At 46.5% G+C, this 24,218-nt stretch overlaps 9 protein-coding genes across 9 annotated transcripts; 5 read left to right on the forward strand and 4 right to left on the reverse strand.

Moving 5' to 3' along the window:
- Positions 1 to 5,291: 5,291 nt before the first annotated feature.
- Positions 5,292 to 6,249, reverse strand: N7517_000382 (uncharacterized protein; the record flags this gene model as incomplete). The annotated part of the gene is made up of 2 exons (XM_056718112.1): positions 5,292 to 5,731; positions 5,805 to 6,249. 2 exons carry the CDS (start codon positions 6,247 to 6,249, stop codon positions 5,292 to 5,294), a joined length of 885 nt encoding a protein of 294 aa, XP_056582247.1.
- Positions 6,250 to 6,837: 588 nt separating this feature from the next.
- Positions 6,838 to 8,097, forward strand: N7517_000383 (serine/threonine-protein phosphatase 2A activator; the record flags this gene model as incomplete). Its single annotated transcript, XM_056718113.1, has 1 exon — positions 6,838 to 8,097. One exon carries the CDS (start codon positions 6,838 to 6,840, stop codon positions 8,095 to 8,097), a length of 1,260 nt encoding a protein of 419 aa, XP_056582248.1.
- A 386-nt stretch (positions 8,098 to 8,483) lies between these two features.
- Positions 8,484 to 9,699, reverse strand: N7517_000384 (Carbohydrate binding module family 20; the record flags this gene model as incomplete). The annotated part of the gene is made up of 2 exons (XM_056718114.1): positions 8,484 to 9,545; positions 9,598 to 9,699. 2 exons carry the CDS (start codon positions 9,697 to 9,699, stop codon positions 8,484 to 8,486), a joined length of 1,164 nt encoding a protein of 387 aa, XP_056582249.1.
- A 1,442-nt stretch (positions 9,700 to 11,141) lies between these two features.
- Positions 11,142 to 13,115, reverse strand: N7517_000385 (FAD-binding oxidoreductase; the record flags this gene model as incomplete). Its single annotated transcript, XM_056718115.1, has 6 exons — positions 11,142 to 11,428; positions 11,489 to 11,996; positions 12,047 to 12,145; positions 12,196 to 12,425; positions 12,467 to 12,550; positions 12,599 to 13,115. Coding segments are annotated over 6 exons (1,725 nt in total), but the record flags the coding sequence as incomplete, so codon positions are not given.
- Positions 13,116 to 14,566: 1,451 nt separating this feature from the next.
- Positions 14,567 to 16,082, forward strand: N7517_000386 (uncharacterized protein; the record flags this gene model as incomplete). The annotated part of the gene is made up of 5 exons (XM_056718116.1): positions 14,567 to 14,836; positions 14,891 to 15,000; positions 15,049 to 15,338; positions 15,395 to 15,664; positions 15,952 to 16,082. The coding sequence occupies 5 exons, from the start codon at positions 14,567 to 14,569 to the stop codon at positions 16,080 to 16,082; spliced, it is 1,071 nt and encodes a 356-aa protein (XP_056582251.1).
- Positions 16,083 to 16,485: 403 nt separating this feature from the next.
- N7517_000387 (uncharacterized protein) lies at positions 16,486 to 17,227 on the forward strand (the record flags this gene model as incomplete). The annotated part of the gene is made up of 2 exons (XM_056718117.1): positions 16,486 to 16,734; positions 16,877 to 17,227. 2 exons carry the CDS (start codon positions 16,486 to 16,488, stop codon positions 17,225 to 17,227), a joined length of 600 nt encoding a protein of 199 aa, XP_056582252.1.
- A 591-nt stretch (positions 17,228 to 17,818) lies between these two features.
- N7517_000388 (PaaI family thioesterase) lies at positions 17,819 to 18,385 on the forward strand (the record flags this gene model as incomplete). The annotated part of the gene is made up of 1 exon (XM_056718118.1): positions 17,819 to 18,385. One exon carries the CDS (start codon positions 17,819 to 17,821, stop codon positions 18,383 to 18,385), a length of 567 nt encoding a protein of 188 aa, XP_056582253.1.
- A 392-nt stretch (positions 18,386 to 18,777) lies between these two features.
- Positions 18,778 to 20,574, reverse strand: N7517_000389 (acyl--CoA ligase; the record flags this gene model as incomplete). Its single annotated transcript, XM_056718119.1, has 3 exons — positions 18,778 to 19,733; positions 19,789 to 20,421; positions 20,475 to 20,574. The coding sequence occupies 3 exons, from the start codon at positions 20,572 to 20,574 to the stop codon at positions 18,778 to 18,780; spliced, it is 1,689 nt and encodes a 562-aa protein (XP_056582254.1).
- Positions 20,575 to 21,166: 592 nt separating this feature from the next.
- Positions 21,167 to 23,240, forward strand: N7517_000390 (uncharacterized protein; the record flags this gene model as incomplete). Its single annotated transcript, XM_056718120.1, has 4 exons — positions 21,167 to 21,278; positions 21,331 to 21,547; positions 21,603 to 21,665; positions 21,725 to 23,240. The coding sequence occupies 4 exons, from the start codon at positions 21,167 to 21,169 to the stop codon at positions 23,238 to 23,240; spliced, it is 1,908 nt and encodes a 635-aa protein (XP_056582255.1).
- Positions 23,241 to 24,218: the final 978 nt, after the last annotated feature.

Below are 24,218 nucleotides of genomic sequence, written 5' to 3' on the forward strand. Positions count from 1 at the left end.
AAGCTCTTAGATAAGAACTTCATTAGGGTTAGTAAATCCTTAGTAGTAGCACTAGTACTATTTATACGAAAGCTAGGAGGAGGGCTCCGTTTCTACGTCGACTACCGAGCGCTAAACGCTCTTATAAAAAAGGACCGCTACCCCCTTCCCCTGATTTATAAGACGCTAAACTAGATCGGACGAGCGAGATAGTTTACGAAACTCGACGTATTAGCCGCGTTCTATAAGATCCGGATTGCCGAAGGAGAAGAATAGAAAACCGCGTTTCGTACGAGGTACGGACTTTACGAATAGCTTATTACCCCCTTTAGCCTAGCTAACGCGCCGAGCTTATTCTAGAAATATATTAACTAGTCCCTATAAAAATACCTAGACGATTTCTACTCCGCCTACCTCGACGATATATTAATCTACTCGGAAGGGAATATCGAAGATTATCGAAAACACGTAAAGAAGGTCCTCTAGAAGCTATAGGAAGCTAGCCTATAATTAGATATTAGGAAGTGCGAATTCGAATGCACCGAAACTAAGTACCTTAGCTTTATCGTACGAGTAGGAGAAGGGGTTAAGATAGACGCTAAAAAAGTATAAGCGATACTCGACTAGGAAACACTAACTATAGTCTGAGGCGTAAGGGGATTCCTCGGCTTTACTAACTTCTACCGATAATTTATCCTAAACTATTTAGAAGTCGTACGACCTCTTACCTAACTTACGTAAAATAACGTCCCCTTTATCTAGTCTACTATATACGAGAAGAGCTTCTAGGAGCTAAAATAACTCTTTATAATAGAGCCGATACTAGTAGCCTTTAACCTATCTCGTACGATAGTGGTAGAGTCCGACTTATTAGGATATACGGTTAGAGGAGTCCTCTTATAGTACGATAATAAGGGTATACTACGACTATACGCCTACTTCTCTAAGAAAAACGCTCCCGCCGAGTATAACTACGAGATCTATGATAAGGAGCTACTCGCTATCGTACGATACCTAGAAGTATAGGACGTAGAACTATATTTAGTCTAAGGGAAATTCCTCGTTATCACCGACTATAAGAACCTAGAATACTTCTTTAAACTAAGGAAGCTCACTAAATAGTATATACGGTAGTCACTCTTCTTAAGTAGGTTTAACTTCGACTTCTAATATCGCCCCGGTATAGATAACGCCCGAGCGGACGCCCTATCACGACGAGACTAAGATAACCTAACCGAGGAAGACCTAAGAATCATAGATCGTACGAAGTATCTCCTAACGTAGATAGGAGACGATAAGGCTACTATAAATATCTATACCACAACCGTATAGTAAACCCCTAACGAATAAGACTAGGAGCTAGCGAGAGATAGGGATAACGAGTACTAGGGCGCTATATAGACACTATAATAGGGCCTACGGAAGTTCCTACTAGAACTAAAGCTAAAAGTCTTAACTTCCGAATATATAATCGACTAAGCCTAGAAACTTCGCTTCCGCGGAAGGTTATAGGTCCCTAACTCTAAGCCCCTTCGTACGAAAATCATTTAGACCGTATACGACTCTCGACTTACCGGATACCTAGGGAGGGAGGAGACCTATATAGTGGTTAGCCGCGAGTACTTCTAGCCGAATATATCGATCGATATCCGGAGATTCGTACGGAACTATAACCTATATAACGGGGCGAAACTATAGCGAGAGCTAAAGCGAGGCCTCCTAAAGCCGCTCCCGGTGCTAGAATAACTATAGCGAGATATAGCCCTCGACTTTATCACCGATTTACCACTAAGCGATAGCCGTACGAATATCTTAGTAATTATAGATCGGCTGATAAAGGGAGTGATCCTAAGGCCGATAAAGTTAATTTCGGCCGAAGACTCCGTATAGGTAATTATTAATAGCCTTATACGATAACACGGATTCCTAAACTCGATTGTCTCGGACTAAGGAACCTAATTTATAAGCCTCCTATAGGAACGGATCTACTAGCTATATAAGGTTATACGACGGCTATCGACGGCCTACTACCCCGAGACCGATAGATAGACCGAACGATATAATAGCACGTTAGAAGTATACCTACGCCTCTTCGTACGATTTAAATAGAACGACTAGAAACGCCTACTCCTAATAGCCGAACTTACGTTAAATAGACGAGTCTCCGTAGTAACCGGCGTAAGCCCTTTCTTCCTAACCCACGGTTATAACCTCTCTCTATTTAACCCACTAATCGAGGAACCGCGTATAAATAGCACTATTACCACGCTAGAACTAAGCCTAATCTAAAAAGTAGAAACGATCGTACGAAAGCTAGCTAGAGCTATAGACTAGGCACGTATATCGATAGCCTAGGCTAACTAATAGATAGAAGTAAACGCTAACCGGCACCGATAACCGGCGCCTACCTTCTAAGTCGGAGACGCTATTTAGTTAAACCTAAAAAATATATAGACCGAACGACCCTATAAGAAGCTCGACTAGAAGAACGCAAAATATAGGGTTTAGGAAGTTATTAGTTCCCACGTAGTATAACTAGATACGCCACCCGGTATTCACCTAGTATTCTATATTAACCTTATACGACTCGCGATATAAGACCCCCTTCCGTCCTAACTAGTATACGAACCGTAACTACTAGTAATTATAGTCGATAACTAGGAAGAGTAGGAGATCGAAGAAATTATAGATAAGATATAAACACGTAGGAGGAATAACGCTCGTACGAGCTATAAGGTTAAGTGGAGAGGCTACACGAGACTAAATATAGAGCTAGCGGACGCACTTAAGGATATAATAGCGTTAGATATATAGCTATAGAAGACCGCACCGTTTAGAAAGATCGATAGGTCCCTTAATAAGGCTAGCTACTACGCTTTATACTAGTGCTAACTAAGTCTAGAAACCTCGATATTATATGTTAATTACGTCTATAAAAAGTGCTAAGCCTCGTACGGTCTAGTTAATAAGCTCCTCTATAATAGAGGGCGGAGGGAGAGGACTAGCTCTAATAGGAATAAACCGAGCCTCTAAGTTATCGGCCACGTTGTATAGCGACGCGTGATCCTTAAACTTATAGTTCGCGTAATAACCACCGTAAGTACTAGGTAGTCGTACGGAAGGTCTAAAGGGCCGGTCTAGAGAGTGCTTATATTAGCTCGAGTCGGAGTGCCTATACGAAGCGATTAATAGAGCGTTAATATATAAGGGACGGCCGGTTTAAACCTAAGAGATATTAGCACTAAATAGCGGAATAGTGGAATCGCCTCTTACCTAACTCGCCTTAATAGCGGGCTTCCTATTAATCAATCGTATAAGGAATTCGTACGAGGGCTAGCTCTACACTTCCCGCTACACTAGAGTGAAGCATAGTATTCGAAGGGCTTCGTTTCCCGTAGTAGTTAGACGGACCTTAATATACTACTTCCCTCTATACTTAATGCGAGTTAGGGGTAGGAGTATACGCCGGGAGGAGGGTTCGACTTAACGCGGGTCGTACGATAGAAGATTGAAGTTAGACGACTCTATGGTTGATAGGAGGTTTAGAGACTACGAATATAAAAAAAAAAAAAAAAAAAAAAGAAGAAGAAGAAGGGAATTAAGGACCTATTTATGCCTTCTAACTACAGCCCATATACTATAAAGCAACGACGTCGTCGAACACGTTTGCCCTATTCGGCCAATCATAGGCCACGATTTTGTTTACTTCTCCTATCATTGTCCTAGGGGAGGGGGGTATTATTATGGGGCCGTCGTACTTCGTACGAAGCCCTATGGAAGATGCTTGCTTATGCTACGCGGAATCTGCCAAACGTTACCGCCTTCGACGGAATATGTATATATTTGTTAGCTCAGGAGAACTCCTCTCCTCAACGAAACCTTCTTGTTCTTAAAACCCGTCTAAGTTGCACAACTAGGCTAGTTCCGTAACATATATCTTCATCTCCTATTTAGGATAAGTATAACCTTCAATACTATATCTTATATAATCATATTATATAAGATATTACTTCCTCTATAAAATATTATAACCTACTATTAGGCTATAATATTCTATCTGCTAAATTACTCACAGCGTGGGACTATATAGGAGTCCTATAAGTCCCACAGGAGTCCTATAGGACTAACAGGGTTATGGGACCGGAATTTTTTAGTCCCATGGGAGTTGGCAAGGCCTAGAATCTATAAGTAGTATTTTACTTGTAGAAAATGCTAAGTATATACCACTAACTTAAATATATATCTTTAAGCTATTATAGTATAATTTGATAAGTTAATAAAAATACCATATAATATGATGTATTTCGATTAAAATTTTATTCTAAGTCGTATTATATATATACTAGTTTCTTATATACTCAGATATTTTAGTAAAATTTATGGATATTGTAGATTAAAACCGCCATTTTATATAGAGTTAGCAAAATAGGTGTAAATAACATTTATTTATTATACAAAGTCAGCGAGTTATACGTCTATTTTGGGTGACTTTATGCAATGGTGGGCATCGTGGGTATGCCCGCCGTGGGCATACCCGTGGGCCTTAGGCGTTATGGACGGGCACTCGAAAATCCAAATAGCCTAAGGCCCACCGTGGACGGGCGATGTCGCAGTCTAAGTATGTTTAGGGGGGGGGCTCGGGGGCCCCCCTTCGAGCTATGGGCCTAAGCCTAAAGCCCGAAACTCGCTGTGGGCTTTGACCTTAGGCTCGAAACCCGACCCTTTTGAGGGCCGGGTCGGGTCGGGTTTCGGGCTTTTCGAGCTTTGCGGAAGTCTAGCTAGCGTGGTGCATTTTATTAAGGTGACCTGCTGACTTAGCTGCTCTCCCACTTTGCTCAGGCTACTCAGGTGACACCGAGTGAGCAAATCAGAGTGCTCAGGTCACGCTCAGTGAGCGAGTCATCTAGCTTATATAATAATCATGTGATGCTCAGTGAGTGGGTTTAACGATTACGTAATATCCAGGGGCATGCTCAGCTTTACTCAGTGAGCAAAAAGCGGCAAGAGGTGAGCACTAAAACGGAAAGGGAAAGCCATGTCGCGCGGGCTAAAATCCTGTGTATATGTATGGTCAACATTAGTCTGTCGAGAAACTAAGGCATACCAAATATGTACCCACTCCTCTCTCGTCGCTATCAAAAAATGGGCCACCCACGTTCCTAGGCAGAAACGTATAAGCTCAAGAAATCCGAAAATGTAAATGCTGCACGCAAAACGAACAAATCAAGTGGGCACTATCACAAGAGAGGGAATAATGCAAAGGGGTCCAAAAAGAAAAAAAGAGAGAGAGCAGCCAGCAACCAATCTCCAACCTAATTCTCAACAGCCCCTGGCGAAACAGCCAAGATAACCGCAAATGTAGCAACAATCAGCGCAGCAGCCATAAGCCCGGTAAGTGCCACACTACCCCGACTAGCTGGGAACTTCCCCCGAATAATCCAATACTGGCTCTGGAAGTAGCGGTGGAATCCAACACCAAGGATAATAATCGAGACTCCGATGAAAGTCGATCCAAGGGGTTTACCCACACTACGAAGACGGGCGGATGCAGAGGATGCGTGGAACGCGGCTGAATCGTAAGCAGCCGAGGCGAGGTCTGGTGGGAGGATGCCCGGGTGTGAGCCAGATGTTGAGCCGAAGAACTCGGCGTTTGTGGTTGGGGAGGCGCTGTTCAGACGGAAGAGTTGCGTTACTGCGATGCCGATTGAGGCGAAGGCTAAGGAGGTGCGCATCCAGGCTAGGAACGTTCGTTCTGTTGGAAAGGAAGTAGGCATTAGAGGGCTCTATGTGGCTTTTTTTTTCATGGTAGGCTGCACATATCGTACCTAATGCGAGGTGATCGCGTGCCACACTGCCCTTGTTCTCTAGCTCGAGGCTGCCGTATCGATCCGCGAATCGACTATACCAGGACTGATGGGGCTCGGGGGTCGAGTCTTGGTTGGCTGGTGGGGAGCCATTGCCAGAATTCGCGTTGTTTAGGCCGAGGTCTTTGAGCTGGGAGGCGGCTGCTTGTTCTGTGGACTGATAGTTGCGCCCCGCGGGGCCGGCTGCGTTGATTGGGGTGGACTCGGTGGATTGGTATGAGGTTTGAGTTGGGTTCTGGTGACGTGCATGGTTTCGGGACGAGGAGCTAGAGTGGGACCGGGTACTGCCGAGAGACGATGACAGGGCTGAATCTGTCGGCGAGCGTGACGATGAGTGGTTGTTGTTTGCTCCTTCAGAGTTGTTGGAACCTGTCGGAGGCGGCGCCGATGAGTCGAATGTATTCATTATGGCGTGCTTGTCCCTCTGATATGTCACTGGGGAGTATTGTCCAATCCGAGGTCGCCTGGGACGAAACTTATGCAGGTCTGAAGCGCTGGGTCCTTCTATGTCAACAGAAAGTAGCTGTTTGAGGCAAGATTTTCACGGCGATGAAAAACAATTCAATAGCTGGGTCTGGTAAGTTGAGGCCTTGCTATCTGCATTCTTTTTTTCTGCTCCTCTTCTCAGGGTGCTATGGCCATCATGTGGCACATAATGTGACCTCGAGCAAAAGCGTGAAACAATGTGATGATCCCGGTCACCTGACCAATCCGGGGAAGTGATCACATGCTCCACTCTAACCCACTTGGGCCAAGTGTTGATCGGAAGTGTCACTGCGACTTGTAAAGCTTTGACATGTTGATACCGTCCAATGTAAATCTTTTACTTATAGATATCTACGTTGCCCTTCACATATAATTCGACAAACTAATACCTCATTATATTCCCCCATCTGGCAAATTGCGTCATTCTCTGTTTATGGCAGGCGGTCAGTGTCAAGCTCATTATCAACTTATCCGACTGATTTCCTTCCCCCTCACTTAACCAACAGAAATGGCATCACATGAATCTTTACCATCTCCTACGGGGAAGGTAGATCTCTCCAAAAAGCTCTCTGACTTGCGGTCAAATACCCGCAGGTCAAACGCCAATTCCCGAGACCTAACTCCAACAACCCCTCCTCTCCCTTCGCCGCCAGACCTCTCCGCCCACCAGTACCAGCAACCAATCCGCCGCATCCTCTCCCCTAAGGACCATGAACTCTTCCTCTCATCGCCGACCCACAAACTTGTCCTCGCCTTTGTCTTCGGCCTAACTGATTCTGTGCGGGGGCATTCTATCAAGGACCTCCAGCAAAAACCTCAATCCGAATCCATCTCCAAGGTCCTCTCAGTTGTAACTCAGATACGCTCCCTCCTAGCCAAAAACCCCCCAATCGACCAGGGTGGATCCCGATTCGGCAACCCCGCCTTCCGAGCATTGTGCGACGATGTAAGCGCCCAGAGCGCATCATGGCACACCAACCTCCTAGGCCTCAAAGACGCTGGTGCAACCGAAGAAGCCTCGACATATTTAATCAACTGCCTGGGTTCACGAGAGCGCATTGACTACGGCTCCGGTCACGAACTGAACTTCATGATGTGGCTACTATGTCTGTATCAACTCGGTCTTCTCCCCGCCAGCGACTTCCCCGCCGTCGTGGTCAAGGTCTATGTCGAGTACATGCATCTCATGCGCGAGATCCAGTCAGCGTATTATCTTGAGCCTGCTGGATCGCATGGTGTCTGGGGTCTGGATGACTACCATTTCTTGCCGTTCTTGTTCGGAGCTAGTCAGCTTGTCGGGCACCCGTATATCACTCCTTTGGGTATTCACAACACGGCTACTTTGGATGAGGAGGGTGATAACTATCTCTATCTGGATCAGGTCCGGTGGGTCGAGAGTGTCAAGACTGTGAAGGGACTGCGCTGGCACAGTCCTATGCTGGACGATATCTCCGGTTCCAAGAATTGGACCAAGGTTGAGAGCGGTATGAAGAAGATGTTTGTTAAGGAAGTGCTAGGGAAACTTCCTATTATGCAACATTTCTTGTTTGGAAGTCTTCTGCCTGCTGCTGAAGGTATGACCGATCCTTCTGAGGCACATGCTGAGCATGATGGTCATGACCATGCCCACGGCCACGACCATCCTCACGAGAGCGCGGATTGGTTCGGTGATTGCTGCGGTATCAAGGTACCCAGTACCGTGGCCGCTGGAGCTGAGATGCGTAAGCGTATGGGCGGATCGAATCTGCGCCCAATTCCTTTTGATTAAGATCGCAGAGGGGAATTTGAGTATGGCAACAAAATAATGAATCAAAATGACTAGCATACTAGAAAATGACAAAAATGATAATCTTCGAATGCTATTAGTTACTCAAGTAATCTGTTTCTACTCCTATAAGTTACTGCCTTGGTGTACTTTTTGCTGGTCGCGAAATCAACCTCATTTTGGCAGGTACAACCGAATTGACCTTCAGCCCTAGTCCTCGGGCGAACATATGTGCGATATACGTACTCCGCACAATATGGTGCTTATCCTTAAGGTCCGCTTAATTAAGTCTTATTGATTTCAATCTGTAATATCACTACCTACATATTCGACACACCCTACTACACCACCTTATCTCTTTCCACGGGTGCGTTGCACCCAGAAATCCTCTAGCGCCAGGTCGTATTTTCAGTGACTGCGGTTCCAGCGCAGGCCGCTGGTACGGTATAGCTCCTGTTGGGATCGCTTTCCCAGGTGATGCTACCGTCCGCTCCTTTCTTGAAGAACTTGTACGTGAAAGTAGTACCAACGGGGAGACTAACACTGGCAGTCCACAATGGGTTGGATGATGTGTATGAGCCTGCAGACAGAGCGATCGCCGACGAGGTAGACCAAGAGCCCAGCTGGCTAATTGATCCGACGAGGAAGATATTCTGACCGTATGTCGTGGTCACAAGCTCATTGAAAGTTACCGAGACGCTGGTAGCGGGAGTAGCACATGCGCCGGTAGTGGTTGTCTTCGTCGTCGTAGTGGTCAAAGTCGTAGCCGTGTTGGTCGTAGTTGGTCCTCCTCCCGAACCCCCTCCAATGGAGATATCAGCACAGTGAAGATAGGCCTGGCCCGTCTGGAAGGAGTTCCATCGGAAGCGCAGCAGAGTGTGGGCCGAATCATAGTCTGGGATCTTGATTTTCTTGGTAACAGTGTAACCGCCGGCGATAGTTGTCTTGCAAGAGTTTAATGGAGCACCATCCACGCCTTGACAGCCGCGTCGGTTATCGGCACTGAAGGCGTTGCAAGTGAACCAGTCATTGCGCCAGCATAGTTGACCGGGAGAGCAGTCTGGACTGTAGCCACAATCCTGTCCAGCAACATCTGTACATTTCAATTCACCCTTCAAGAAACAGTCTTCTGCGGCTTGTTTCTCGGCATTGGTTGGAAGATAGTCTGGATCCAGGAATTTGTCGACTAGAGCCTGATCCTGGCAGATACCGTAGGTAAACATACCACCGTGGTCGCCATTGTTGTCGACACACCATTGCACCTCGACAATCTGATTTGCAGTATATGTGGCGACCACATCGCCCCAGTGAGCGCTGGGTTGGTTATAATCAACACTAACTCGAGCGTTGTAACCACATGGGCCACTTCGGCCAACTTGGGGTCCTTCGAGATCGGGCCAAGGAGAAACAGGTTCAAGGATGGAGCATTCGGGGCAGGTATCAATTCCAGCCTAAGAAGGTCAGTCTGGTATATTACATCCATGGATTCACCTGAGATCTTACCTCGAATCCAAGCCGAGTACGACTTGAAGGAATGGTTAGGTATCCATGAGCATTGACTGAGGCCAACAGACCTGCCCAGGTCAGAATAGATGATGCCTTCATCTTAGGTGTACTTTCTCAAGCGTCTGAAGGTGGGATGTAAGCTGCTGGCTCTTGAAATCGAGCGAGACATCGCCCTTTTATAGATGTAGTCCCCATAATTGCTATTATATACTACGAACCATTCACATCCTGATCCTACCATTCTGTCGTCGGCTTGAATGTCTGAATGTGTAGGCGTTGTCGTGTCTTCACAGCCGTATTTTCTTTTGTTGGATGGAGTCCGACAAATGTCCGACAGCCGCTAGGGCAAAGGGATGCAAGTCTCACAGTTTTAGTCCAATAATGACCGGAAAAGCCGATAAATCCCCGTTTCCCTCTTATATACTTATTTCGCAATCAGCAGACGTAGACGATGAAAGCGTTCGGGGTTTCTCTCTATTCAGGAAATTCGTGTCTACAAGGCTAGTATATTCGACTTACAGTCAAAAAATTTACTTGGACTAGTTGAACAACCTCAGGTGTAGCAAGCTGCCAATTATGCAAATATGTCTGCTTACCCCCAAGGCGCCAACATTTCCAACGTAATATTCCCCACGTCTGTCTTCCCCGCCACAATATATTATGATTCTTCACCATTGTGCGGCCCTCCGGTGGGAGAGCGCCCAATTGCGCCATGGGCGTCAGCCTATATACCACTCGCACTATGTGATATGTGCCGAATGTCAGCTGGGGATATCTCCGTGGTTTATTGGCTAAGCCATTTTAGGTCATTTTCCCCCGAACAGCTGGATATGCATGGATTATGGCGCAGCTAGGTGGGGAATAAGAGCATTTCCTGTCACAATGCATCGCCTCCTACGGATTGTGGGAACCCGGGCCTACATAATCCAAGACATTGAGCATGTTCAGGACGCTAAAACAGAATATAAAGGCCAAGGAGCGGGAGAAGTAATCCGCCGCACAAGTACTTTTATGGGGTGTATTTCCTATGCCAGGTGGGACTTTCCTATCTGCGCTGTCGCTATTATGAGGGCGTTCTGGGTCAGGCTCACCGGGCGATAGATTATATCTCTTGGTTTTCCACCAATTAAGTACATCTGTACCTAGTAGTATTGTTCTTTTGTCTATCTTGACAAGATAAGAGTCCCAAATGTAGTCCTTATCCATTCTATGATTTATTTTTGAAGTTTGGGGGTAAAAGGGTGAGGCATTTGGACAAAATATATTTAGGCGATAACAGTGAATTTCATACCTTTTTTACACCATATTAATACATATACATCCTAGTAGTTTAGGGAATACATAGATATGTGCATGTGAGGGTCCTAATTCAATATGATGACCGTGAGTGGGGATTATAGGCATTAGCACGAGCATTGTACTCTCGAAGCAGGCTTGTTTTGCGGGTGCTTTCAGCAATGGGATCTGAATTTGCAGAGAACTAACTGGATATAGGTTACACTCAATATAAAATAGCTGTACATAGTTCAAAAAATTCGGCCTCACAACTTGTACAAACTCTTTGGGTAGGTTGACGGCCAAATGCCGTTCTTGCCCGGAGCAATGATTCCCTTGGGGTCAAGGGTATTTTTGATGGCCTCGTTGAATCGCATGAGGATGTTTTCATTCCAGTTGTACGTTTCCGCAATCTGGTCCATCAGTGCCAGATGAGTGCGATACTCACCCCAGCCATGGGCTGCGCAATCCTCGATCAATATCTTGATTAGCCAGTGGGCTCTTTTCTTTGAATCGGGATCTTTGCGATCAAAGACAATGCAAACAATATGGTCTGTCACATTAGAATTAGCGATTTAGGCTCCTTGAGGTTGTGACAATCCACTTTACTTACGCATCTCTCTCAGACCAACAGTAAAGGTCCCAATGAAGTCCAGCCCTGCTTCGCGGACTCGCTTTTTTGTAACAGAATACTGGAGCATTGCATCATCGCCAGAAACCTTGCTGATGGGCGAGAAGAATAAATGAGCACCATTAGGAACCCAGTCAATCCACTTCAGCTCATCGAAAGTTGGGATTCCTTGAAGGGTTTTGTCTCTGGTATGCAACACACAGTTCTCCTTGATGTCATCCGGAAAGTAGAATTTCGCTCCCTTGATGGCCGAAAAAGCACCTTTGATAACACCCCAAAGAGCGTTCCGAGTTTCCTCAGGGCCATATAAGGCGCCATAGAAGTTCCATCGCCCGAGATTCAGGCGCTTGGCAATCACATCAAGATCATCATCGTCAAGGGGCGCTGTTTTCGATGTGTAGTCCGCCTTTGTTCCCAGGACACCGGCATCTAAAAGAATATGGCGAATTGTCGGGACATTTTGAAGAATCATTTGCTGGGAGGAAGTGGGCTTCGTCAGTGGGATGTTGGGAACTAAAAGGGGGGCATAGGCATATTTACGAGTCTGAGAGGCCGAATGATATCGACAGCTTGATGAAGGTCCTCGTCCCTGGGGAATGTGATGAGATAAGATTGATATCCACCGGGGTTTGGCATGAGCTATGATTGTCAGAATAAACAGTGACAATAATTGTTCGCACGTTACTCACCCATATTCCCATCTTTGTTACTATGCCCAAATTACTCTGGGAGAATAGCCCATCGTTGTATGGCCCAAACCCGTATGGGAACAGTTGCCAGCATTTATTACCAGGATCCTCATGCAACGGAACGGCTGGTTCACCGGGCTTTTTTGGCTGTGGCATTGCGCCCATGCCAGTCCGCATCAGTTCTCCGCTGGGGAGCACGACCTCCATTCCGCAGTGCATCATCCAATGGTCTGCAAAAGTAAGCATTTACACATCAGCACCTAGAATGGACTTGAGACCTGCCTCCATAAGGTGTATACCCCACTCCTCTCTCGACAGTATTTCCAAGAACCGAGCCACCACCCAGGTCGGGAACCTAGCAAGACATTAGCTCACCGTGGGATTCGAAATACCCGCGTAAAACTTACATCAACCCAGAGCTTATCTCTCAAATTGTTATCGACCAGGTACTGGTGAAGGTCGGCGAAAGTAACACCAGGCTCAACAATAGCATAGGCCCCGTCGGTATTGACCTCAAGGACACGATTCATGTGTCTTCCAAGGTCAAGAACGACACTTCCACGTAGCCTAGGAGCAGCGCCGCCATAACCGGAGTTGCGGCCGATGGATGTAGGCCAAAGAGGAATTTGGAGCTCGTTGGCAATGCGGACAATGGCCTGAAGATCTGGTACAGAACGCGGGCAGATTACGGCCGAAGCCACGAAGTAATCCTGATCAACGATATGATGCGGGTCATGGGTACGAGGCTGTTCGAGATATGATCCATCTTGTAGCTCTTCTAGCTTTTGTACCACTCTGATGTTCTCTTCACCAACAGTCTTGGACACTTCATCTAGAAAACGTGTAAAGGTTTCCAGACTAGTATTGGGAGGCAAGGCAAGAGGAGTCATTTTCAAAGACAATGGAAAGAAGCATGAATTGTCTATTCAGATTTCATATATTTATAACATTCTATATTAGTTCGGTCATCATACCTATTTCGGTGGTATATGCCGAGATTTGCGAAAGCGGAGGTGGACAATTCCCGCCCTGAAACGGGAAATTGCGGGGGGACGTTCTTTCGTGAGGCTGAAATGCTACGCCAGTTCGCATTCTCTCCTTCAAGATAATCCTAACTGATGATATGGACCCCGAAAACTTCAACGGCCGATGTCAATGTGCTTTATGCGCAGCTGAATTTGATAGCTTCGAGCAGCTGTATCGTCACTTAGGATCTCGTACGGCACCCATTATTCTCTCCGCGGCTCCGCTGTTTGAACTAAGTCATAATCCCTTTCAGATGGAAACAGACACTCAGTCATATGTCAGTTCTGTGAGCGAACTTTTACTCGCAGGTATCGAGTCCACCCCAGATAGGCGTCACGCCTCAAGCTAACTGAACTAAAGCGATGCCCTTACCAGACACATGAAGACATGTAGGACTCGGTTAGAAATCGGTGCCCCAGTTCCGTTCACTCCCCATCGCACTCGTGGGAAGAAGAGAAAGGCCTGCGACCGGTGTATGAAATTGAAGAAGGCGTGTAGCGCTGGATTTCCCTGCAACACATGCATCTCCAAGCGTCAGGAATGTGTTTATACAATCTCCAAAGAAAAGCGAGCAACATTTGGAAACTTGCCAGAGTACAATGAGACACCGGATCGATACGAAAATGATTTGAACGTGGTGCCTTGCTTGGATTTGGCATTGACTCCTCCCTCGACTCGACTTGATGGGTTACATCATTCTAGCCTGTCATCACCAGGCTACGAGATAATAGAGGATTGGCCTGAACTGATACTATCACCCACTACAGTAAGCTGGTCTTTTGAATTAATGTCGATTCCTTCACAATCCAGTATCAGTACATGCAGCAAGTTTGAATTTCTGGCTCGGTACACTGGCTCGACTGGGCTTATGAACTGTTTCGACTGCCGAAACGTCAGCCAAAGAGCACCACTAAACTTTTCAGAGACGGAAAAGCCACAACCCTCCTCAAACCGTGCTTCATATGGTTTCGGTTTAGATCGCGATGGCCTTGAGCCGACCAGCCCAGCATCGAACTTGCAAATGGGCTATCAGCAAACCAATCAGTTGACATTCTTCTTGAATGATAAACTCGATCCTTTTCTTCAATGGGCTGCTCATCCTCTGGCATTCAAAACCCATGAGATAGTGATCGGACTGAAGGAGACGATACGCCACAAGTCACGACGAAGCCCAGTGACATTGGAATGGTCGCCCATTGTCGAGCAAATGTGCTTTCACTTCTTCTCTCCGCCAAATCTTTGCAGATACCTTGAAGCCTTCTGGATTTCCTGGTATCCCAACTGCCCAATCTTACATAAACCCTCTTTCAGCCCCACTAAAGCTTCTCCCTTATTGCTGACATCAATGGCTATCATTGGATCTTGTGTTCTACCAAACAAACAAGATAATCAAAATGCAGAAATATGGTTTGATGCTGTGGAGGAGATGGTCTTCGACGACGAATCCCTCCAAGAAGAATATCCGGAGGCCCGTGTGAAGGAAAATGCAAAAGGCAAGTCACAAAAGCTGGAGGCTTTACAGGCGGCGTATCTGGTTTGTCTTTTCCAGAACTGGGAAGGATCGGAGATCACACAACGGAGGATTCGACGTCGACGATATAGTACAGTCGTGGCAGTAAGTTAAACGCTTCACCGGAATCATCCAGGCAGTAATCTCACTCGCCTGAAGGTTGCAAGGGATCTTGTTCTCGGATCCGCCATCCACCAAACCTTTTGGCTCATAAATGATGCGTCAAACTTTGACTGGCAAGCCTACATCCTGAAGGAGGAAACAATTCGGTAAAGTCTATCTCCCCTTATGTGCATAGTCCACTAACAATGTGCCAGAACACTCAGTTATGTCTTTCTACTTGACTCTGCCTTTGTAATATTCCATAACACACCGCCACGGATCTTTGGATTGGAATTGGAGATGCATATCAATTGCCCCGAGGTAGCTTTTCAAGCTGGATCGGCCAACGAATGTTTTCAGCATTTGAAGAAATGGGCAGGTGAAGTGGTGGATCACCCTTCCGTATCCTCTGCTATTGAAGGAATCTGCAAGCGTGACACTGAGATTTGCCTCGAAAGGACATACTCCCAGTTTGGACTACTGAACATGTTTGTGGTAATTTCTGGTAAGGGACAAAGCCAAACCATTTCATTGCTTCATGCTACATCTAACCCAAGCCAGCTTTATGTGTGTCTATACATCAGCTCCAGAATGTTCTTGTACCTCCGACGGCGTTTGAAAATGTTGAGCGGGGGATGAAGAACTGGAAAACTGCATGGGATAAAATGCATGCATCCAGCCTGGATGGCAATACCGGCGACCCTTTGGAGGAAGCATGGAGACGTGATGGGTTTATGAAAAGTGCTTCAGAATATTGGCTGCTTTGCAATGTGTTGTTGGAAGTCATACGGTCAGATGCTGGCGAGTATAGTGTCGATAAACGCACGCTTGGTAAATATGACCAAACGGACATGGAGCAAGTGAGACAACTCATTACTCAATTTAATTCTACGAAAATGTTATAGTTGAAAACAATGCATTGGCAAGCTTGTCAAGATTTCAATACTGGAATCCCCGCATGTGAATGATAGTAACTGTAGAGTTGCCTCGGATTAGTAGGCGGGACTTCGTCACCTTTTGCCAAAAAAAAAAAAAAGCCCAGATTCGACTCCCTCTTCAAGATCTAGAATAATCTGCAGCTGGTGACACCGCAGCTGATGACAGTCTAACACCGGCAGTGAAGGCCGGTTCGGTGAGAGAGAATAGTTCCAACCCCACTGTGGTGAATATTCCGCTACGGGAGGAGAGCATCCAGTCGCGACGATCACCAGATCCCCGTCGATCTGACCAAGTTCAGAAGATTTCATAAGTAGTTCAAGGAATACATAGCGTAACTACACCTTTCCCGATGAGTCAGCGGGAAAAATGTATGCCAAGCTGGTGGTGTTATCCCGTATGAATAAGAGTGGACCGCATTATGATAAAGGTTAACTCCACTATGTAGCTTTTATATTTGCTTCTAGCAATGTTATAGGCTACCACAAAGTCTAGACGGCCGCTTATAGTCGGTATCGTGGGGTATGGATTAAATTAGTCTAAGCTATTGGATATAGTTGTATAAACCGGCCGATCACTGTTCTATTATCCGACAGTCCCCAATATAGAAGACGAATTCCATTATAAAAACACATATACAGAGCCGAATCCTTAAGCTACGTTATCAATAACACTTGAATTATCATTTCTTCCCACTCCTTGTTTATCATATCAAAATGGTGTTGGACTTGACAAACCTGCCTGCAAAGACACTGTCACCAGTGAGGCTGGCCCATGTTGTCCTCCGGACGACACCTGAGAATTTCAAGACTATGACAGAATTCTACAAAACGTTTTTGGGGGGCCAGGCGTCGTGGGAAAATGATGTTCTCTCCTTCATTACATACGACGACGAGCATCACCGAATCGCAATCGCTGCGTTGCCCCACGTTGGACCGAGAAACCCAAAGACTTGTGGATTGGAGGTAAGCAACTGGTTTATACATGGCGAACTACTCTGTTGAGACTACATTGCACTACCACCTCGCTGCATTTTGTCCTATCATTCACACAGAGCTTATTCATTTTCACATGGTGCCAGATGAGCTAACGAATTAAAAAATATAGCACATCTCTTTCACTTTCAAGTCCCTAGAGGATTTACTTGTTGCCTATCGTCAGCGTGCCGCGAAGGGTGTTTCTCCCATCTGGACTGTTAACCACGGGGTTACTGTCAGCATGTACTACAGGGATCCAGACGGCAACCAACTTGAAACACAGGTGGACTGTTTCAAAGATATCGAAGAGATCAATGCGTATATGACGGGCCCCGAAATGGCAGAAAACCCACTCGGAGTCGAATACGACCCCGAGGAGATGATCCGGAAACTTCAAGAAGGCGTACCTGAAGCAGAATTGATCAAGAGGCCGTCTATTGGGCCGAGAGGACTCGATGATCTCCCGTTGATTGATATGTGAGACTTTGCTGGAAATTTGGTGCATTAATGTATGCATTTTCCTCCGCTACCAGTTCAACATGGAAGCGCATTTTGTGTCTTGTGTCTGCACTCTCAGGAAAATTGACATTTACCTTCGATGTGAATTTCCAAATCAAATCACTCTTCATTCATGTCATATCTATCCTATTTCACATGCACTGGTTTGTATATAGGTTGCGATGGACCTAAAAGCCTGCCGTAGCCACACGACCTCGGGCGCCCTAGTCCACGGGTCCCGAATCCAGATCACTGAGCGTAAGTGCTTGAGTACTATCGAGTACTACTTCAATGACGCACTAAATTCTGGATTTTTATTTCCTAGGAGCTGATCGCAAAGGTAATTTCACCGTTCTGAATTTCACCAACTTTACTGCGTTGTATATTATTGGCCACATTTTCGGGTATTCTGCAGTCTAGGCCGAGGTAATACATTCAGATCTAAAGAATGGCGCTTATTATTTAAACCATAGTGGATCTACCATTTTTAGAGGGGCAAAGTAGCGAGAGCTTGAAGAGTCACGTCTATACCGTCAGGCCTACAAGAATTATCACCTCCAAGGAGTGAACTATCATGGAATCACAAGATGAAGACGCTTCTGCTGCTGCGTTACAAAGTGAAATCAACTATTTTATGTCGATTCCATGGTGTCGGTCTCACATATGCGAACCAAATTTTCATCCTGTCAACAGACCCCGGAAAGCTACGCTAGACCACGGACACACGCTACTCGGCAAGACCTGGTTCACTAAGGATACACTTCCGCATTTGCTCACTTTGCATCGACAAGCTTGTGTCGCAGAGGGCTGGAGGAGCGAGATCTGCAGATTCCATGCGATAGGGACGGGGTTAAACGAACATCCGGGTGTTTTCCACGGTGGGGCCATTGCCACCGTGTTGGATAGTGCACTGGGTATTCTCGTCAAGTGTTCGATACCAGATGGGAGGCCCGCCTATACGGTTGTGTTGAACATTACATATAAGAAAGCTATCAAAACACCGGGGACAATCATGGCACGTTCCTGGATCACAAAGATGGAGGGGAGAAAGGTTTGGGCTTGTGCCCAGATCGAAACCAGCACCGGCGAGATCCATGCCACTGCAGAAGGAATTTTTGTCAAGGGGAATGCAAAAATCTAGCGCTGAAATTTCGCGCGAACAAATTGCAAAGGGTCCGAGTTCCCTGGCGAGGCCAAATTGATTTGGGAGAATGGATATATGATCACGGCCAACTGGTGTATATGGCGAATCTATAACCGAAATCTCTACTTGGGCCTTGATGTTGGGAACGTTCGGTCAGAGACTGTGTGGTATATTAGATACTGGATCCCTGCCGCTAGGACGCCGAACCCAGCGTACTCATTTGGGAATGATAGGTCATCGTGAATCACACGCGTCAACGATGGTACCCGAGAACAGTGCGATTTAACTGCCGAAAGCGAGTTTGTATCATTATAGAAGACAACCTATATGTTGGAATATGCACGAAATATATACTGTGATACCAGTAGACAGAAATTTTTGATCATTATCTACAGTTTCGCTTGCACGGCTCCATCGACCGCTTCCTGTGCCTGCTTCTGGAGCAGACGCCGCAATATCTTTCCACTGGCGCTCTTTGGAATGCTGTCGATAAAAATGACACCCCCTCGGAGGCGCTTGTAGTAGGCAACCTTCACTTCCAACCACTGAGCGATATTGACTGCCTCCTGTCTTGCACTGATTCCCGAGGATTTGCTCTCCTCACTGCGAACTATGAATGCAAGTGGAACTTCAGTACCATGTGCTTTGCTCATGATCCCAACAACAGCGACATCAGCAACAGCGTCATTCTTGACCAATTTGCCCTCCAGCTCCGCTGGGGCGACTTGGAATCCATTGTATTTGATCAACTCTTTGACCCGATCGGTGATATAGAAGTGTCCATGACTATCCTGGTAGCCAACATCTCCTGTCTGGAGCCACCCGTCTGCGGAAAGCGCATTGATAGTGGCTTCGGGATTGTTGTGGTACCCCATGAAGATATTCGGACCACGTAAGAACAGTTCACCCACTTCCCCGGCTTCAACTTCGTGTGGCTCAGAGCTGTCCTCTGGTATGCTCATGTATTTAGCCTCCATGTTAGGGAGCAACTTACCAACAGAGCCGATAGTAGTTTGCCACTCTTCCCAAGCCTGGTTATGACTCGTTGGACTTGCTTCAGTGAGTCCATATCCTTGTTTAATCCCCGTCTGTATACGCTTGTACACAGCGTCCACAAGTTCGTGTGTGAGTGGTGCACCGCTACAATTTAACATTCGCAGAGTTGTCAAATTGTACTTGTCCACGATTGGGTGCTTGGTAAGGAGCAGCACGACAGGAGGAACAACATAGCTGAATGTAATGCGATAGTCCTGGACATGGGCACACCATTTCTCGAGTTCGAACTTTTGCATCACTATCAAGTGGTATCCAGTATATAAGGTGGCATGGAGAAGACGGAGTAAACCTGTGAATGTGTGAGCATGAAAGAGTGACTCTTTCCTAAATCACGCATAACTCACCGTAGATGTGATAGAAGGGCACAAAAGCCAACACCCGGTCACCCTTTCCATCGAGACCATCCCAAGTAAGATTACCCCCTTCCCCAGCGTTTGCTTGGAGGATATTGGAAATAATATTTCGATGGGAGAGCAAAACTCCCTTGGGGGTTCCGGTTGTTCCTGACGAATAGACAATGAATGCGCATGTTTTCGAGGGCGCGATAATTGATGTCCGGTACCTGGTCACTGCCGTACTATTTCGGATTGAAGTAAAGTGCCTGATCTTCAGGTCCGGGTCATGCTGATCTCCAAGAAGAATGATACGATCCTCTGAGAGTCCTACACTCTTGGCAGCTTCCTTTGCAATTGGCAACACCGACATATGAGTGACGAGTGCTTTAGCTCCAGAATCTTTCAGGTGAAATATCAACTCCTCGACTGTGTAGACAGGATTTGAAGGAGAAACGATACCCGCAGCCCACACTGTCCCCCATGTTATGAGAGGTGTGTCGATGCTGTTAGGGGTAAACAAAGCGAGCACTTCGCCCTCCTTCCAATCAAAAACGGCCTTCAAACCTTCCCCAAATGCAATACAGCCTTCTTTAACACTCTTGTAGGTATGGTAGCGCTTCGTATCGGCGTCTTGGTAAATGACTACACATTATTAATAAGTTGCGACTGTAAGGGACAGATGAGAAGTATCATACTCTTATCATATGGGTACACTCTATCATTTCGTTCGAAGAGGAAAGTCCAGAGATCAACATCAGGAATCTCAATAGACGGGAATGTGGAAGACACGGGCATGTTGACCTGGGAGTTGCTTAGTCTGTTGAAAGTGTGATAGAAGATTAAATGGTGGGATAACAAAAGTCATCCTTTGCTATTAAGCGCGATACATATATATATATATATATATATAAACAACTACGTTGGAAACAGAAAGCAGAAATCAGGATGTTTGTTGTCTACCCTCGGTTATCAATTTGCGACAAACTCTATACCTTGCTGCCACCGAATATATGGTCAAGTCTTTTTTTCCTAGTTTACAACCATTGTCCTTGCTATTCCTACATTGAGATGATTAGCAAATCCCCTGGACGATGCCGAAGAGCCGTCGACAACTTCCCCGCATTAAATTCAACTCCTCATCTCGGTGATTTTGCGGACTTTGATCAACAGGTGTGCTCGACAGCCATCAACTTCGCTTCTCGGTGATTGCGCGGGCTTCAGTCAAGAGCTATGACCTATGACCTATGATCGCTAACAACGAACAACTCTCGGCTATTCGATATAAGACCGCGGTTGATAACAAGCAAACACTTATATATACTAATCGATCTCTGTCAAACGTATCAACATTTCTCAACTAGCTCTCAAATTTAGCTACATCAGAAGCATGGCGACCCACTCTCAAGTTCCTGCAACCGCAGAGTCCGGAATATTCACTCGACTTGAGAAATTGCCGAATACCTACACTTCCGACATCAGCCTGCAACGAATGTTAGGATGTACGTCCACCACGACTACCACATTTTATTCAATCTAACTTAACGACAATAGGGTACCTTCCTGCAGAGACCCTCAACATGGTTGAACCCCATCTCGCTCAATTTGGCGAGGAGGCTGTTTCGCCCCAAGTCTTTGCATGGAACGCCGACGCAGAGACCAACCTGCCATACATCAAGAAGTACAATGTCTGGGGGCAGCGATACGGGTATGACAAACTGATTACGACTGATGGATGGAAGCAGTTAGGAAAGTGGGGGGCTAAGCATGGGTTAGTCGTTGGTCTATTCCTTGGTATGCATTTGGCACTGATAAGGTTATTCTAGGGTTGTTTCTCTGGGATACGACCACACGTACGGCGTTGATAGACGCACTGTTCAATATGCTGCGTATGTTACAGTTCCTTATGTCGTTTCATGGGCATGAATACTAACTACCAGATTCAAAGCGTGTATCTATACGCCCCCTCGTCGTCCATGTACAGATGTCCGATGAGTATGTCCGATGGAGCGGCATTTATATTGTCACAGCGCCTCAAAGATCTGCCGAGTGATCATATCTTGCACACTGTCTTTCGGAGACTGACCTCCAGAGGAGGCGACTACTGGACATCTGGCCAATGGATGACGGAAAGAGCAGGCGGGAGCGACGTCCAAAATACAGAGACATGGGCTACCTACGCACCCTTGCCCCAAGGATCAAAAACTTCTGACGTCCTCGCCGAGGGTGACTACCTGATCAGCGGATTCAAATTCTTTTCCTCCGCCACAGACGCCAATGTCGCATTTCTCTTAGCCAAGACAGCATCTGGCAAACTGAGCACATTTATCGCGCCCCTACGGAAGACTTCCATCGGAGCTGATGGAAACCTAGAGGAGGTATCCAATGGCGTGCGCATCCACCGCCTGAAGAACAAGCTTGGTACCAAGGAACTACCCACAGCTGAACTGGAACTGAAGGGCATGCGCGCTCATCTAGTCGGTGAAATCGACCAGGGCATTGTGACTATTGCTCCACTGTTGAATACCACCCGCATTCAGACACTTCTTGGAACACTGTCAACCTGGCGCCGTGCGATTAGCATTACGAAGAATTTTGCCAAGTCACGGAGTACTGTCGGCGAACCATTGTGGTTGATTCCGATGCATCTGCGCGTCCTTGCGGATGTGGAGGTCAAGCATCGTGGCGCTATAAACCTTACCTTCTTCACGATTGCAGTGATGAGTTTGATTGAAAACACGTCTAGCTCCGCGAGACATGCACACATGCCTAAGGATCTTGCCGAAGCAAAAGTTGTCTTCCGGGTCCTGACTGCGACATGCAAGGGTGTTGTTAGTAAGATGTCGATGGTGGGTGTCCAAGAATGCCAGGAAGCGATGGGTGGAGTCGGATACATTGATGAACCGGACGAGCCTGAATTCAACATCTCGCGCCTCCTCCGCGCTGCAGCCGTCTATCCCATCTGGGAGGGGACCACGAATATCCTGGCTAGTGAACTTGTCCGCTTCCTTATGAAAGGAGATACCCTGTCTGTTTTGTCAGGGTGGCTCAATCGTGTTTTGTCTCTGATCCGCACACCCTCTCTCGCGGATGCTTTAAAGGAGGCTCAGGCTGCTTTCCTTTCTCGCATGTTACCTACTCGTCCACGGGCTGCGTTGCTGGCTGATGCCCGGAGGATTATGTTTACGTTCGCCTGGGTACTATCCGGGGCACTCTTGGCTTTGGATGGGGAGCGTGATGGGGATGAGGCCGCGATGGAAATTGCTCGTAGGTGGATTCTTTTAGGTGAGGGTGGCGTGGGCGAGTTTGTCTACCGGGATATTGTCAGGCCATATCAAGCCTTCGATTCAGCTTCGGACAGCGCTGACCATGCGCGGTTGGATTGTAAGATTGTTTGGGGTGTTGAGTTGCCGCCCAATGTGGTATATGGGCATCGGTCTTTGAGCGAGTCTGCCAAACTGTAGATTAAAACAGTTTCACGATATGCTTAGATTCAACATCGAGGCAACTGACATTTTTTGGTGTATTTTAACGCTGCGAAACTTGCATTGATTGTCAAGAAGAATAGTCGGCGTTGCATACGGCTGTGTGATGTGTTTTTAGTAGTTACCCGATCCGGCGTGCGCAAAGCATTAAAGTCTCTCAGTGGGAGTCTGAGCGACGCATACGATAAGACATTCGAGTGCATCAGATACCAATCCCAGGCACGGCAAAAGCTCGCTTTCAATAGTATGATGTGGGTATCATCATCGTACCGCCCACTTAATACTCTAGAGCTTCAATATGCTCTCGCAACACAGCTCGGAGACGAAGAATGGGACCCTGATAATATTCCTCCACTTCGACTGATCATTGGCAGTTGCTGTGGACTTCTTTCCGTGGATGACCTTGATATCCCCGAATCTGAAGTATGTTTAGTGCATCATACTCTACATCACTATTTACAACACTGTCAACCAGATTGGAAGATGAGAGTTAATCTATTTATTACCCAGGTTAGCCTGAAATACATGCATTTTTCCTCAGTGGTGGAAGCCACCCAGGAAGCCGGGAACAGGAAGACAGATTTGATCCTCACATCATTTGTTCGCGAGAATCGGGGTCACCATGCTATGATGATACCACCGGAACTATACTCCAAGGTGACAGTGGCAAACCAACGACATATGGGCAGTAAATTCAAGCATGCGCTTCGGAGAGGGGTCACCATGGTGTAGTGGAAATGCTTCGGAATTTGAAGTATTCTTGGTTGACGCCTGAAGGGAACCGTCGTATTGATCCTGATGATGAGATTGAATAATTTTCTGTTTTATGTTTAATCTAGCTGTTCAAGATTAAACTTACTCCTCTATGTACTTATACATTAGTATGTAACCTAGTGACTCAAAGCAGCCTGAGAATCTGACGAGCTTTGCATTGGGTGATGGTGTCTACTCTACTTC

Source organism: Penicillium concentricum (assembly GCF_028827145.1).
Source record: "Penicillium concentricum strain IBT 3081 chromosome Unknown utg000001l_segment0_segment0, whole genome shotgun sequence".
Classification (NCBI taxonomy): domain Eukaryota; kingdom Fungi; phylum Ascomycota; class Eurotiomycetes; order Eurotiales; family Aspergillaceae; genus Penicillium; species Penicillium concentricum.